At 27.9% G+C, this 14,747-nt stretch overlaps 2 protein-coding genes across 2 annotated transcripts; one reads left to right on the top strand and one right to left on the bottom strand.

Annotated features, from left to right (window-relative positions):
- Positions 1 to 4,582: 4,582 nt before the first annotated feature.
- On the bottom strand, positions 4,583 to 5,218 carry GO595_007235 (Pre-mRNA-splicing factor CWC24; the record flags this gene model as incomplete). The annotated part of the gene is made up of 1 exon (XM_067920677.1): positions 4,583 to 5,218. The coding sequence occupies one exon, from the start codon at positions 5,216 to 5,218 to the stop codon at positions 4,583 to 4,585; it is 636 nt and encodes a 211-aa protein (XP_067772754.1).
- Positions 5,219 to 6,490: 1,272 nt separating this feature from the next.
- Positions 6,491 to 7,756, top strand: GO595_007234 (Clan SC, family S9, unassigned serine peptidase; the record flags this gene model as incomplete). The annotated part of the gene is made up of 1 exon (XM_067920676.1): positions 6,491 to 7,756. One exon carries the CDS (start codon positions 6,491 to 6,493, stop codon positions 7,754 to 7,756), a length of 1,266 nt encoding a protein of 421 aa, XP_067772753.1.
- Positions 7,757 to 14,747: the final 6,991 nt, after the last annotated feature.

The raw sequence follows: 14,747 nt of genomic DNA, 5'->3' as shown, positions 1-14,747 counted from the left end.
AATTCAACGTCAAAATCATTTTCAAACAGATATTCCCCAATAGTGAAATCTGTTGTGTTCTTTGATGTTAATCTGTTAGTATTATTATTTTCAATTTCTTCGAAAGAACTTTCTTTACTTATTTGTTTCTTCTTATGAACATAGATAAACATGATGACAAATGTTGCAATACCAAATGGAAAATTCAAGAGAATGACTTTAACTTTATTAAATCAAATTAATATTCTTTTGGATATTTTAATGTATTACATATATGAAAATTTTAAATAGCATAAAATTGTGGAAATGATTCAAGAACATCACAGACACATTTTAAATTCGATTCAGTGATTTTAATTAAAATTTTTGTGTTTTATTTTCTGTGTTAATATAATTATTATTACCAAACAAATTATTGAAACTCCTAACTTTTAAATTATTATTAAAATATCCGTTGGTTAAAATTGATTTAATACAGATAATATATTATATGATTTTAATGATGTTGGAATAAATGTAAAAATTTATCAATAACATTAAAATAAAAAATTATATTTGTGAATTGAATTCATTTTCTTTAAAATCTTTCGCAAATGGATCTTCTTCAATATGTGACATTCCAATCCCTATCGATAATATATTCGTGTTTCCTTCTTCTGTATATTCTTCTTCTTCTTCATATTTCATTTTTAGTATTTGATTTCTTTTTATTATTACAACAAGTAATGTTATAACAATCAGAATAATTATGATAATACAAACAATTACAATAATTATTAATTCGTTATTATCGTTATTGTTATCTTCATTCATATTTTCATTCGAATAATATATTGAATAAAAATTGGAATAATATTATTCATAATAAGTCGAATAAATGATAATTGTATAATTATAATAAATAATTTCTGTATAAATATATCGATATTCTGATTCAGTATTTGTAATGGAATATGATTTGATAAATGTTAAATAATATGATAATGTTTTTGTAAATGTTAATGAATATGTTAAAGTATAAATATTCGTGAATGTTAAATCTGGATCAATATATGTAAATATATTTGATTTAGTAAATGAATTTGATTTGGTGAATGCATACGATTGTTTAAATTTAATGAAAAATGTATTCGATTGTGTAAATGTTTGTGTTGGCCAAGGACATTCTTCGTTCGTTGTTCCTTTGATTGCATTCAAATCTCCAAATGTGTCACTTGAATATGTTCCCTTAGTCATAATTGATGTCGTTGCAATATCATTAAATGCATTTCTTGCGATCGTTGATGGTGGTGTTTCACCATAATAATAAATACATTGAAGTGATGAACATGATGAAAATGCATAATAACCAATTGATTGAACATTTTCTCCAATAAAAATCGCTTCAATATGTTCACAAGATTGAAATGAAGAATCACCAATAGAAGTGATTGAATTTGGAATATGAAATGTTTGTGATGAATTTCCAATTGGATATGTAATTAAGATCAGTACATCATTGAAAATTGAGTGTTTCGTTTCATATAACTATGGGAAAATGTTTTGTAGCTGAATGTGTATGTAATGTTCCAATTATGATCATATCATTCCATCAAATATTTCTTCATATTCACCTTTAGTTATAATTATTGCATCAAAATGACGAAATGATTAATATCCGAAAGTTGTTTTTCTGTGCTGGTGTCCCAGCGGTTTTGGGTTAAAAATTTCAGTATAACTTTTCATAGCATTTCAATCCTCATTGACGCAACACTCAATTTTCAATGAAAACTTGCGTTGCATAAAATGAGGGGGTTCATTTTTCTTCCAAAGAAACGAAATTAATGCTAACAACCAATGTTATTCGAATGAATGTAAAATTGTTCAATTTGCTCCCATTCATGTGTTATTTAATTTACAGTTCAATCTCGATTTATAAAAAACAATTCTTTCATCATCAACAAAATCAAAATATACCCACGTTTTTTTATCAACAAAACCATGCTTTTAATCGTTTCTCGAATAAAAAGATAAATTTGAAAAAATATGAGATCTTATTTTTTGATTCTTTGAAAACACAAAAATTTGGACAAACGATCATCAATTTAAACAGTGTTATTTCATGTAATTTATATTGTCCTAAATATAACATTAAGAATTCGATAAATTTGTTTGATGGTCTTCAAAAAAAAATTCAATTTCAATTCCAAACAGATTTAAAAAGTAAATTATTAATATGTATTACAAATAAAATGAAATTCATAAAATTTAATCTTTCTTTGAAAAATTTGTTGAATATTTTTAACAATAGAAACAAAATATTATCAAGTAATATATTGTTTATATTTATTAATATTTTATTTTCTTTTAAAATCATCAATTTTAATTTATATTATTATCATAAAAAAATATCTAATAAAAACAAAAGAAATATTTCATTTTTATTTTTAATCTTTTTCATCAATACATTACAAACATTTGATTCTACGACAAAAACACTTACAATTACACAAACGAGTGAATTTACGGTAGATTATAAAGATGTAACGGAACATATTATAATTTCTGATGTTGAAGAAATTAAATCAAGAGCATTCCAAATATGGACTAAATTATTAACAGTGCAAATTGGAGATTCAGTCAAAACAATTTTATCAAGTGCATTTATTTCATGCACCAAATTAGAAATTGTTGAATTTGGGACAAATTTGGAAACAATATCAGAAAGTGCATTCTCAAATTGCAAGTCATTAATCAATATCACAATACCAAAATCAGTTACAAGTATTGGAGATAATGCATTTCAAGGATGTACTGATCTTGAAACAGTAATTTTAGAAGAAGGATTAACGATACTTGGAAATTTTATGTTCCAAAATTGTGGAAATTTAAAATATATTTATATTCCGAGTTCTATTTCTTCAATCGGATCAAAACCATTTCTTAATTGTGATAATCTTCAATTTATTAAAGTTTCAGAAGAAAATTCACGATTTTCTAATTATGAAAATGATGGAGTTTTATATGATAAATATATTACAAACTTAATTACATATCCAATTGGAAATTCATCACAAACATTTCATATTCCAAATTCAATCACTTCTATTGGTGATTCTTCATTTCAATCTTGTGAACATATTGAAGCGATTTTTATTGGAGAAAATGTTCAATCAATTGGTTATTATGCATTTTCATCATGTTCATCACTTCAATGTATTTATTATTATGGTGAAACACCACCATCAACGATCGCAAGAAATGCATTTAATGATATTGCAACGACATCAATTATGACTAAGGGAACATATTCAAGTGACACATTTGGAGATTTGAATGCAATCAAAGGAACAACGAACGAAGAATGTCCTTGGCCAACACAAACATTTACACAATCGAATACATTTTCTATTACATTTACTAAAAGCAATATATTTACTAAATCAAATATATTTACTAAATCAAATATATTTACTAAATCAAATATATTTACTAAATCAAATATATTTACTAAATCAAATATATTTACTAAATCAAATATATTTACTAAATCAAATACATTTACTAAATCAAATATATTTACTAAATCAAATACATTAACTCAGAGTAACACATATAATCAATATGATTCATTTACTAATTCTGATTCATTTACCAAATCAATTATGTTTACTCAATGTAACACAAATAATCAATCAAACACATTTACAAACTCTAATTCATATATCCAAAGTCGCACATGTAATCAGCCGAGTGTATTTTCTGATTCGCTCTCAATTGATGTAGCATTTTCACATTCTTTTGTTATGAAGAATTCATATTCTGTTACGCAAACTGTATCTGTTTACACAATACATATTATTCATTCACTATATAATTCTTATCAAACAAACATTATTTCATATGAGTACACAGTCATCTATTACACTTCTCTGTATCAATTTTATTCTAATTTCTATACAATGACTGAAAATCATCTCGGAAACAACGAATCGATATCTACCAATGCATTGATTGGAATTATCTGTGGTGCAGTTGTAGCTGCTTTGTTAATTGTAGGAATTATTTATTTTGTAATTCAACATCAAAAAAATTCTCAAACGAAAACATGTTCGATTCAAGAACATACAACATCAGTTGACTCGAGATTTGTAGAATTTGACCAAAATATGGATGAAAATGTTATTAATGATAATGATCAATGGATTTGATTTATAGGAGTGCACAAGCGATTTTCATGACCTTGTACAAAATTATTAGATCTTCAAATAAAAATGTACATAATATAAAAAAAATAGTATATCACATATATTGTTTAATGTGAATTGATTAAGAGTTGAATACATGTAATGTATTCTTTAGAAATGTTCAGTATGCTGAACTACTCATGTTTTTCTTCAATTTAACATGTTTTTAACAAACCCAAATTAAAGTTGAAGTTATTTTAGAACATAACACATGACTTTTAAAGTCCAAATTTCTTATTAAAAGTGTAAATAAAAAATAAATATTTATTTTGAATAGTTTACAAAATTTATTATGTGAAAACCCATTCTCTACCAGATACAGTGCTGTAGACTTTTAGTGCTATTGAGTTCTTCAAGAGAGTGAACATTTTCTTAATTTAATCATCTACCTGTTTAGTTTTTGGAACAGAATTAAAAATACCGTCGGTGTTCTTCCCACATATGGCACATGTTGGATCACTTCTGTATCTTTCTATTGCGCACTTGCTACAAAACTTATGCTTGCATTTTGTGATGACTGGATCTGTATAATACTTTTTACAGATTTGACATATCTCTAGTTGTGGTATTGGTTTTGCCTCTAAATATCCCTTCTCTTGTAGTGCTTTGAGTGCAAGTTTTCTTTCATATTGTTCTGAAGAAGAAACATCATCTCTTGTATGAAGAAATTTACATGCTGCCCCAAAAGTACAATATCCTGTGTCATGGTAGTCTTTGCATATAGGCATCTGATGATCAAGTGAAAATTCGATTTTTCTCCAACCTGCAGTTTTTGAATCAAGTGTTATAACCCTAGCGTCAAGTGAATCTTCTTTGTTCTTTAATAACATGGATTTTAGCTCTTTAGATGATTCTTGTTTATCAATTTTAGCCGTATCTGATATAACATTTATTGTGTTTGCAGCTTGTTTTTGCTTTGGTTTTTGCTGCGGAAGAGAGATAGTTGTTGTGGGTTCTTCAGTATTAATTTGAGTTACTATTTTTTCATTTGTAGATTTCGTTCTTTTTTTCATGAAGCAAAACGTTTTGTTCAAACATAGCTTGTCAATTTGAACAGGGTACCCTGTTGTAATGACAGACCCCCCCTGCAATGACTTGTCCGTTAATTTTTTTTTTTTTTTTTGACAAAAATTTAAAGGTTGTTGAAAAAGTAAATTTTTTAAAAAGTGTTATCACTTGAGGACCAAATACAATGGCTGACGAAATCTCGCTTAAAGTCATTACCATTGGCGATGCAGGAGTTGGGAAAACATGCCTAATTAACTTCGCCGTCACAAATATATTTCATGAGGACTATATGCCAACAATTGCTGCAAATTATTCATCAAAAAAAGTCGAATGTCAAGGACAAATAATTGATCTACACCTTTGGGATACTTCAGGAAATTATAGCTTTCAATCCTTGATGCCAATTTATTATAGAGATTCTCAAATAGTCCTCATATGTTTCGCTCTTAATGACGTAGGTTCTTTTGTTCATGTTGATAACTGGTACGAAAAGGTAAAAGAGCATGTCAAAAATAGTTATATTTGCTTTTTAGTTGGTCTCAAATACGAATTAGAAAATTTGATTTCATTTGAAGAAGCTGAAGAAAAAGCGAAATCCTTGGGCTGCAGCTACTTCCAAGTAAGTTCAAAAATCGGATATGGTGTAAACGAACTTTTTGATGCAATTGCTGAAAGTGCTTTACAAAAACCAGATTCAAAATATGCCGAAGAGAAGAAGGAAAAAAATGTTGATATAAATGGAGAAAAACCAAACGAAGAAAGGAAATGCTGTTGAATTCAACAGTAACTTTTTGAATGTAAACGATCTTTTTAATTCAATTTTATAGTCAATTTTTTGTAAACAAATCATGGCTTATTTTCCGAATTTTATACAAGAAAAAACTAAGTTCTCGAAAAATTGTTTAATGTAAGTTCTCTAAATTGAACAAGAGATGTGTGAATTTATTTTTTGAAAAATTGAAATAATCTTTTTTTTTTTTTGAAATTTAATTCCTATGATTTTAGCGTCTTTGCCTTTTGTCTTTTTTGGCTTTGTTGCTTTGGTGCCCTGATCTTTGATTATCTACAACATTTGTTACTTCAATTAATTTTTCCAATTCCTGTATAGAATTTTTGTCCTGGCTCAGGAATAGATCGAGTCCTTTCATTAAAGCCTCATTCTTAGGTTCTTGAAATATGTGACATTCGATATTTCCAGCAGACATTTTTTGATTTTATTGGAAGATGGCACTTTATGAAATAAACTTCAGAAAATTAATAAACGTCTTCAGAACAACATGAAGCAAGAACAAATTCCTCAAAAAATTCTCACAGCTATATTAAAACCACCTCAAAGAAAATGCAACCCAGATGAAATACCACTTCGTTTTGATGGAGACAAAACAAAAACTTTTTTAAGACATAACATAAATTCCCAAACCAAAGATAAAAGACAAATTATTGGATCATTGTATCACACATCTAAAAAAGGACCAAATGATGGAGGTCCATGTCTTTTTTATGTTCATGGAATTTGTTCGAATCAATTAGAAGGACAATATCTTATGCAAAATATTTGTAATCATGACATTTATCTATTTTGTATTGAAATGCAATACTGTTATTCTAAGAGTGGGTATATTTCATATGGTTCTGAAGAAAAGAAAATAATTGAGGATTCCATTGATTTTCTCCAAAGTTCTTATAACTTAGGGCCATTTGTAATTTGGGGGAGATCTTTTGGTGCTGCATCTATACTTCTAGCAAGCAGTTCACTTATTGTTGGAAAAGTATCAGATTCATCATATTCCTCAATAACTGACCTACTTCAGCACTACTCAGAAGAATTCAATCTTCCATCCGAATTTGTACCTGCTGCAGAGTTTTTCATTCATAATAACACAAATTTTGATCCATCATATTCTCCAATTGAGTCTGTTAAAATTCTTGATTGTCCAACTATTTTTGGGCACAGTGAAACAGACGAATTTATTCCTTTTTTCCATGGCATCGAACTTTTCCAAAATTGCATTAGTCCTATCAAATACCTTATTTCGTTCCATGGTGGTCACAGTGATATACGTGATGATGAATGGCTTGAGCTTGCTATTACATTTGTTCTCGAGCGCTTTAATATTTTTGAGAAGGTTACATCTATCGTCAAACCGCCTGAGTTTGATTTTAAAATTTCATCGATTAAGGATCTATTTAATAGCTTGGATCAAATCATTGAATGTGATTTCATGCGTGAGTATATAAAGAAGAATGAGTCACGTCGGCATAAAAGGAGAAGTAGGCATAATTTTCAACATGCTGAAATACTTAAAGTTGACAATGAGACACAAACATATGACTTGTTTAATCTTCCGCCACTGAATGTGTCCAGTCACACCCCACATCCATCTGTTGTACAGCAGCAACAACAACATTCGGATGATTTGTTTGAGCGCCTTTTGTCGACAGATTTGGAAACACAAAATTCTGCAAAACAAAACGAACAGAATCATTTTGATTGCTTAGAGCAATCATCTTCATCTGGAGATGCATCAGATGAACCATTATAAACAAAAATAGAAATACATTTTTATTTTTAAGCATAAAAAAATTTATAAATTAATTTTTTCAATTTTTGGAGTTGTTATAATTGAAAAATAATTTTTATTGATCAATAAATTGTTTAATTTTCATATTCATGCTTCATTATGAAGTTTAGCTATTTCTGTAAAGCCTTCCTTCTATGCCATTATAAGTCCTGCTTGAAGTAAAGATTATAAATTCTATAAAATATTTTCAATAAATTTCATTTGCAACAAAAAAATTTCTTTAGAACTTAAATCAAATCCTTTTTGTGTAAGAATCAATTTAACTATTTCAACATTGCCATTTTTGTTAATAATGATGAATAAAATTATTTATATATTTTTCGAGTGAAGTAAGCATTTCTGCTCGATAGTTTGACTTCTAGAACTTTTGCCTCCTTTGCTGTTATAATTATAAGTGCTAATATGATTAATATTAACACTTATCATCGAAAAATAATTGCAAGCTTGCAAAATTCAATGATGAAGAATCGTTTTTAACAGAAGAATCTTGTCGTTGTCAAGTGAAAAAATATATCGTTTCTTTTAATTATCGACGCGAACGTTTACACTAAGGGGGTGCCAGAAAATATTGTGTAGTTTATATATTTCCCAATTTACTGCGGTTATTGCCGGTTTGGTCGTCCTTTAGTAAGAATGCGTGGAAAGTGGTTGAAGAAAAGAATGCGGAGACTCAAAAGAAAGAGGAGGCAAATGAGGGCTAAGGCCAGGTAAGCTTATGACATAAGACACTTATTAATTTGCTTTCAATAAACAACATATCAAACATTATTTTTTGTTTATTAAATATATCAATGGTAATATAATAGCTAATAACTTTAACCCTAAAAAAAAACTATTTCCAGAGTTTTTCAGATTAAATACAACTTTTTGATTTAATTATTATCTCAATACAACACAATAAATTTGTTCCAAAGAAAACGTAAACATTATGTATTCTATTAAATTAGTTTTTATTTATTAAAAATTTTGGATATTCATTTTTCATATAATTATTTTGGAACATTCTCATTTTGTCGAGCGCTACTTCAATAGTATCGCTTAGTTTAATGTTTTCTAATCCGAAGTGAATTGACTTGGAGAACAAATTTGCCTCTCGTAAACTAATTTGGTTTGGCGTGTACATAATTTCGCTTACCGTTTCGTTTTTACCTTCACCGCTAATTCCGAAGTGTACCAAAGTTAGTTGCTTAGAAATTCCCTGATTTGTCGATGAGCATTGAATCCATACATCATCGAAAGGTCCTCCAAGCTTAAATTGCCCAATGTTAGTAAGCAACATCATTATCCCCGGAACCTGGTTATTTAAATCAGGCTGAATGTTAAGTGATTTCAGAAATCCATAATATGTTTTAAGTTTCAAATGATTATTATAACATTCACGTGTTTGCTTCATGAGCTCTTTGACTGTTGATTTTAATGTAACATTTGCTGTGATGGGAACTATCGACATCACACAACCGTTTTCAAAAGTCGGGGTGCCCTTCATAAACGGTCGCAAATTCATTATCGTTTTGACGCCGACTTCTTTGAAGCGGCCTTCATATGCGGATGCTGTTAATATCAATTGGGCATACAATGAATCAGATAAACCAGTTGGACGTTTTAGGGTTTCATCATAACATTGAAGAGATTCAAGATTTGACTTATCATAGGTGCGATGGAAAAATGGATATGAGGTTAGAAACGTAGGGTCTTTGCTAAAGAATCGTGTTAATGTTGAATTGTTAACATCATTAACTGGAATTAATGTGGATTTGGAAAATTCTTCTTGGAAGATTTCAACACCATTATGTAACGTGAAGGAATATCAAAATAAAGATTATCACTTATGGTATTAAACATATTAAGTAAACAACCACCATCACTTATGGAATGATGTGAGTTAAGAACAACAGTGTCGCTGTTGGCACCAATTGTGGCCAGTGTTCGACTAGTTTCAGGCGTGTAATGTATTTCCATATATAAAGAAGCTTCCCTTAAATTTTTAAAACCATCTGGCAATCTATATACCTCTGGCGATTGTTCATGGGGAATAAAGTTATCGCCATCTAATTTCAATCTTGTGCCAATTGCTAACTTTTTAAATTTATCAACAACTGGACCTACATAAGATGGATCTTTCAGATGTACAGCAAATTGTAGGAACTGATTTGAATCAATGAACCATTTATCATATGTTGATGCTTTAGTTATCATTGATCAATTTAGCTCACCATGTAGGGCAAGTAAAGCTATGAATTAATTTTTAAGCATGTTCAAGTTTTTAACGGTCGTTGTTTTACAAATTGTTCAATGATGAAACTTGTTTCGATAAGATTTTAGCAAATTAAAGTTTTGTTTATTTTATACTTTGTGGCATGGGTTTGATGTCCTTTCTTTTTTCTAACAAAGTCATTAAATTGATCCAAAAAATAATGCAAATTATTGAATGCATTTCTCACATTTTCATTCTGATTGACTCCTTCATTAACAAAATTATTTATTAAATTGATGTTATCAAGATACAAGATCACTTAAAGAACCCACTGACCAATCATTCAAAAATTTGTAGCCATCTAACGAATAAACAATTGAAAAAAAGAAATTTTGAATTCAATTTTCTGTTGAGTTTCCTTCATGTTCAACAGTTCACCATTTATTTCAAAATGAGCAAAAGAATCAATATCGAGAATGCCAACGAGTTAATCCAATCAATGCACAACGACAATGTTAAAAAATTTAAGAAAATATTGAAAGAATACTTTGAGCCAAATTTGATCTTAATTGATCCAAAATCAGATCCTTCATTAAAGTTTCTGAAGTTCAATCCATATCTCATAGACTTAGTGGTTTATTTTAATGCTTTCAAGTGTACTATGTATCTTCTAGGAAATCATTCAGATATACAACATGTTGATGATCATGGCGTTCTTTCATTTTATTTCAATCACTCCTACATTATGCAGCGCGAGGAAGTGATATACAATTGTTTACTTTTCTTTGTACATTAGGCTATGATATGTTTTTTGAAGATAATAAAAATCGTACACCATTATATTATGCCATTAAACATAACAATCTTCCTGTATGTAAATATATATGGGCAAATGGCGGGAATACCAATCATTTCAATTATAATGGAATACGTCCACTTCATTTAGCAGCTAAAAAAGGAAATTTAAGTATGTTAGATTTCATAATTCGAACAGGAATTGATCCAAATCAATATGATGATAATGTTTATTAAATTTTTTTGGAGTTTTTTCCTATTTTTATACAACAATCTTTCATCAAGCTGTACTAAATAACAATAGTGAATTGTTAAAATGGCTTTGTGATAGTGAGATAGAACAAATTCAAGATAAAAATGGATTATATCCAATCCATGAAGCAGTCAATATGAATCAATTAGAATTAGTGAAGATCATGGTTAATAGTGATATGGAATGTTTACATTTTCAAGACAATATTTATTTTATATTTTCTGAAAGGGTATTATCCACTTCATTATGCTGTTATCAAGAATTCCATGGATATGATGACATTCTTACTCGATGCAGGATCATTTGTTAATGAACCTGATTTTTCAGGAAAGACAGCTATGCATTATGCAGCAAAGAATGGAAAAATAGATAGTGTTGAATTACTTTATGATTATGGTGGTGATCCTTCAATACCAGATGATTCAGATATTTATTTGAAAATTTTATGACTCCAATGAATTATGCATATCTATATGGTAGATATAAATGCGTAGATTTCTTCGCTGATCTTGGTTATGAAGATGATAACATAGAAATGATAAATTCGTTATACTATACAGCTTCTTCTGCAAAAAGATATATTAAGAAAGGTTATCTTCAAAGATTAGTTCAATAAATTGTCTGAATATTTTAAATTTAATTAAAATTGAGTATGTTATTTTCCATTATTTTGAAGTAAATTAATAATCTCTGTATGATTCTTTTCAGTTGCATGAATAAGAGCTGTTTTAAAATTTTGGAATATAATCCAAATATTTTTGAGTAAATTTAAATAATTATATTAATCTTTAATGAAATCAAATGGATATCTTTGATTGAAACATCGATTCCATTTTGATTAAGTAGTAACTTTATAGGGTGTTCAAAAAGTCATGACCCCCCCTCCTATCTCAATGAATAAACAATTTTAGATATTCTTGTTTATTTATGTGATATAGTATTCTCCATTGTTTTCTATTATCCACTTCAATCTTTTGATCCATTCCAAGAACACGCTTTGAAGCTCTTCAAAATTGACGTGTTCCCATGCCGTTAAAATTTGAGTTTTTAATTGATGTTTCGATTTTATCTCTTTATCTTCCAAATATTTTTTTAAATAACCAAATAACCAAAAGTCGCATGGGCTGATGTCAGGAGAATAAGGTGGGTGCGGAATGGATTTAAGCTTTATTTGATTTAATTTTTGTTGAACTAAATTTCCTTTGTGAACTTTACAATTGTCCATATGAATCATCATTTGATCTAAGTCCAATTGATCCTCATCCTCATTTGTATTTTTAATTATTTCTTCAATAATATTATCGATGAAATAGCGTTGATTATATTTTTTGCCTTTTGGTAGAAAATCAATGCATAATAGGGAATTTCCATTGAAGAACATTGTCAGCATGATTTTTTTCACTGTCAATTTTCTTTTGGGTACGGGTTGGCACTTCATCTCGTGATGCTGCATACATATAAGAACTTTGATAATTAAAATAAAACCATGACTCATCCCCAGTCATTATATTAATGAAATTTTTCTTTTCCGCTTTTTCTAATATTTTTAAAATTGATTTTGACATATCGACTCTTTCCAATTTTTGTTCTTCCGTCAAATCATGGGGGACCCATTTCCTAGTGAAGCGCCTCAACCCCATGTCCTCATAAAGAACTTTTAATACAGTATTTGGAGTCACTGATAATTGCTTTGCAATTAAGCGGGCTGAAATAAATGGTTGCTTTTGAAGAATTTTTGAAATTGGATGAACAAGATCAGATGGGGGTCTCCCCGTACGTTCCTCATCAAGGCATGAAAAGTCACCATTTTTGAATTTTCTACACCACCTTTTGACTGTACTTATATGAACTGTATTATTTCCCAAGACAGTGAACATTTCTCTGTATATGGCTTTGTATCTTTTTCCTGAGAGGAAGAGAAATTTAATAATGAATCTTTGTTCGACGGCATCCATGAAAAAAAGTGACGGTTCTTCTCAAATTTTTTTGCGTCACCAAAATTTAAATTAAATTTTTCTCGATATGCAATTAATCAAAAATCACATATTTCACATATATAAGATCTTCATTAACTATATTTTAATATTATATGAATATTTTATTTATAAACTAATCACAGCCCATAATAGGAGGGGGGGTCAGGACTTTTTGAACACCCTATACTATTTCAACATCTCCTTTAAATGATGCTAACATTAATGCAGTCCAAAATTATTATAATCAATACCAAATTAAATTATAAAATATAAAATTTAATTAATAAATATTAAATACAAAAATTTAAGATCAGTATCATTGATTTTAATTTCCTTTTCATTAAGAAGTATTTGAACAATTTCAATATACCCATTATAAGATGCATTCATTAGTGCTGTTACATATAGATTAAATATATTCCATTTGTTATTCTAAAAAATTAATTATATAAAACAAATATTAATATTAATAAAATAACACTCTTATGGTTAATATCAATTCCGTTTTTAATAAGAAATTTAGCAACTTCAACATGGCCATTTTTAGACGCCCAAAAAAGAGAATTTTCATAATATTTTGAGAAATTTTAAAAATGATATTGAAATCCAAAATTAATAATATAAACATCAAACAAAATTATCAAAAATTTTTCTTCATTAATATCAATTCCTTCTTGTTCAAGAAGTAATTTAACTATTTCAATATAACCATTAATTGATGCTAATATTAGTGCGCTTTCATATATTCAAAATAAATTCCATTTTTTCATAAAAAACAATGTATGAAGGAAATAAACTATAAACAAAATAAATTAATATTTTTTGAGGTAACATCAATTCCTTTATGTTTAAGAAGAGTTTTAACTGTAGATACTTCACCATATTTTGATGCAATCATAAGGGATGTTTCAAATGATCACAATAAATACCAAAAACCACATGCAAATTCTAAATTATTGGAAAAAAACAATTTATATAATAAATAAACATCTGCATAATTTATATCAAATTTTTTAAATTTTAGAAGTTGTTTTACTATTTTTGATTTACCATAAAATGATGCATATAGAAGTTCATTTTGAAAAATTTTGAACAAATTCCAAATATTATATTAAAATATTCAAAAATTGACAAAACAAATTTTAATTAAAATAAATTGACTATTTTATTATTGAGAACAATTCCTTTTTGTTTAAGAAGCAATTTGACCATTTCTGTCTTACCAGATTCTATTGCATCAAAGAGTACTGTTTTAAATAATTTTAATAATTTCCAAATGTTATTTAGATATCTCATATTATTAAAACAAATACAAAATAAAACAAATTAATACCTTGAGCATTAATATCAATTTTCATATTTTTAAGAAGATATTTTGCATATGTTATATTCCCTGTACTACAAGCATTAGGAAGGGATGAATACTTAATTAATTCCTTTGGATCAAAATTCTTTATAAGAAATATGTTGGAACTTTTTATAATTTCTTGAATAATATTTTTATCAATACATACATTTTCATCTAATAAAAAGTTAAGAATTTCGAAATTATTATTTTTGATACATGATTTTATTAGTTCTTTTACATCAAAATTTTTATCAATTGTGTTTTCATATAGATAATGGAAAATATCATTTCGGTGATATTTAATTGCAGTTTCATATCCATTTATAAATGCTGAATGATTTTGTTCACATAAATGAATGATCTCTAAATTTCCACCAGCAACTGCA

The sequence above is a fragment of the Histomonas meleagridis genome (assembly GCF_020186115.1).
Source record: "Histomonas meleagridis strain 2922-C6/04-10x chromosome Unknown contig_51, whole genome shotgun sequence".
Taxonomy (NCBI): Eukaryota; Parabasalia; order Tritrichomonadida; family Dientamoebidae; genus Histomonas; species Histomonas meleagridis.
This window is presented reverse-complemented; position numbering and strand designations above follow the sequence as displayed.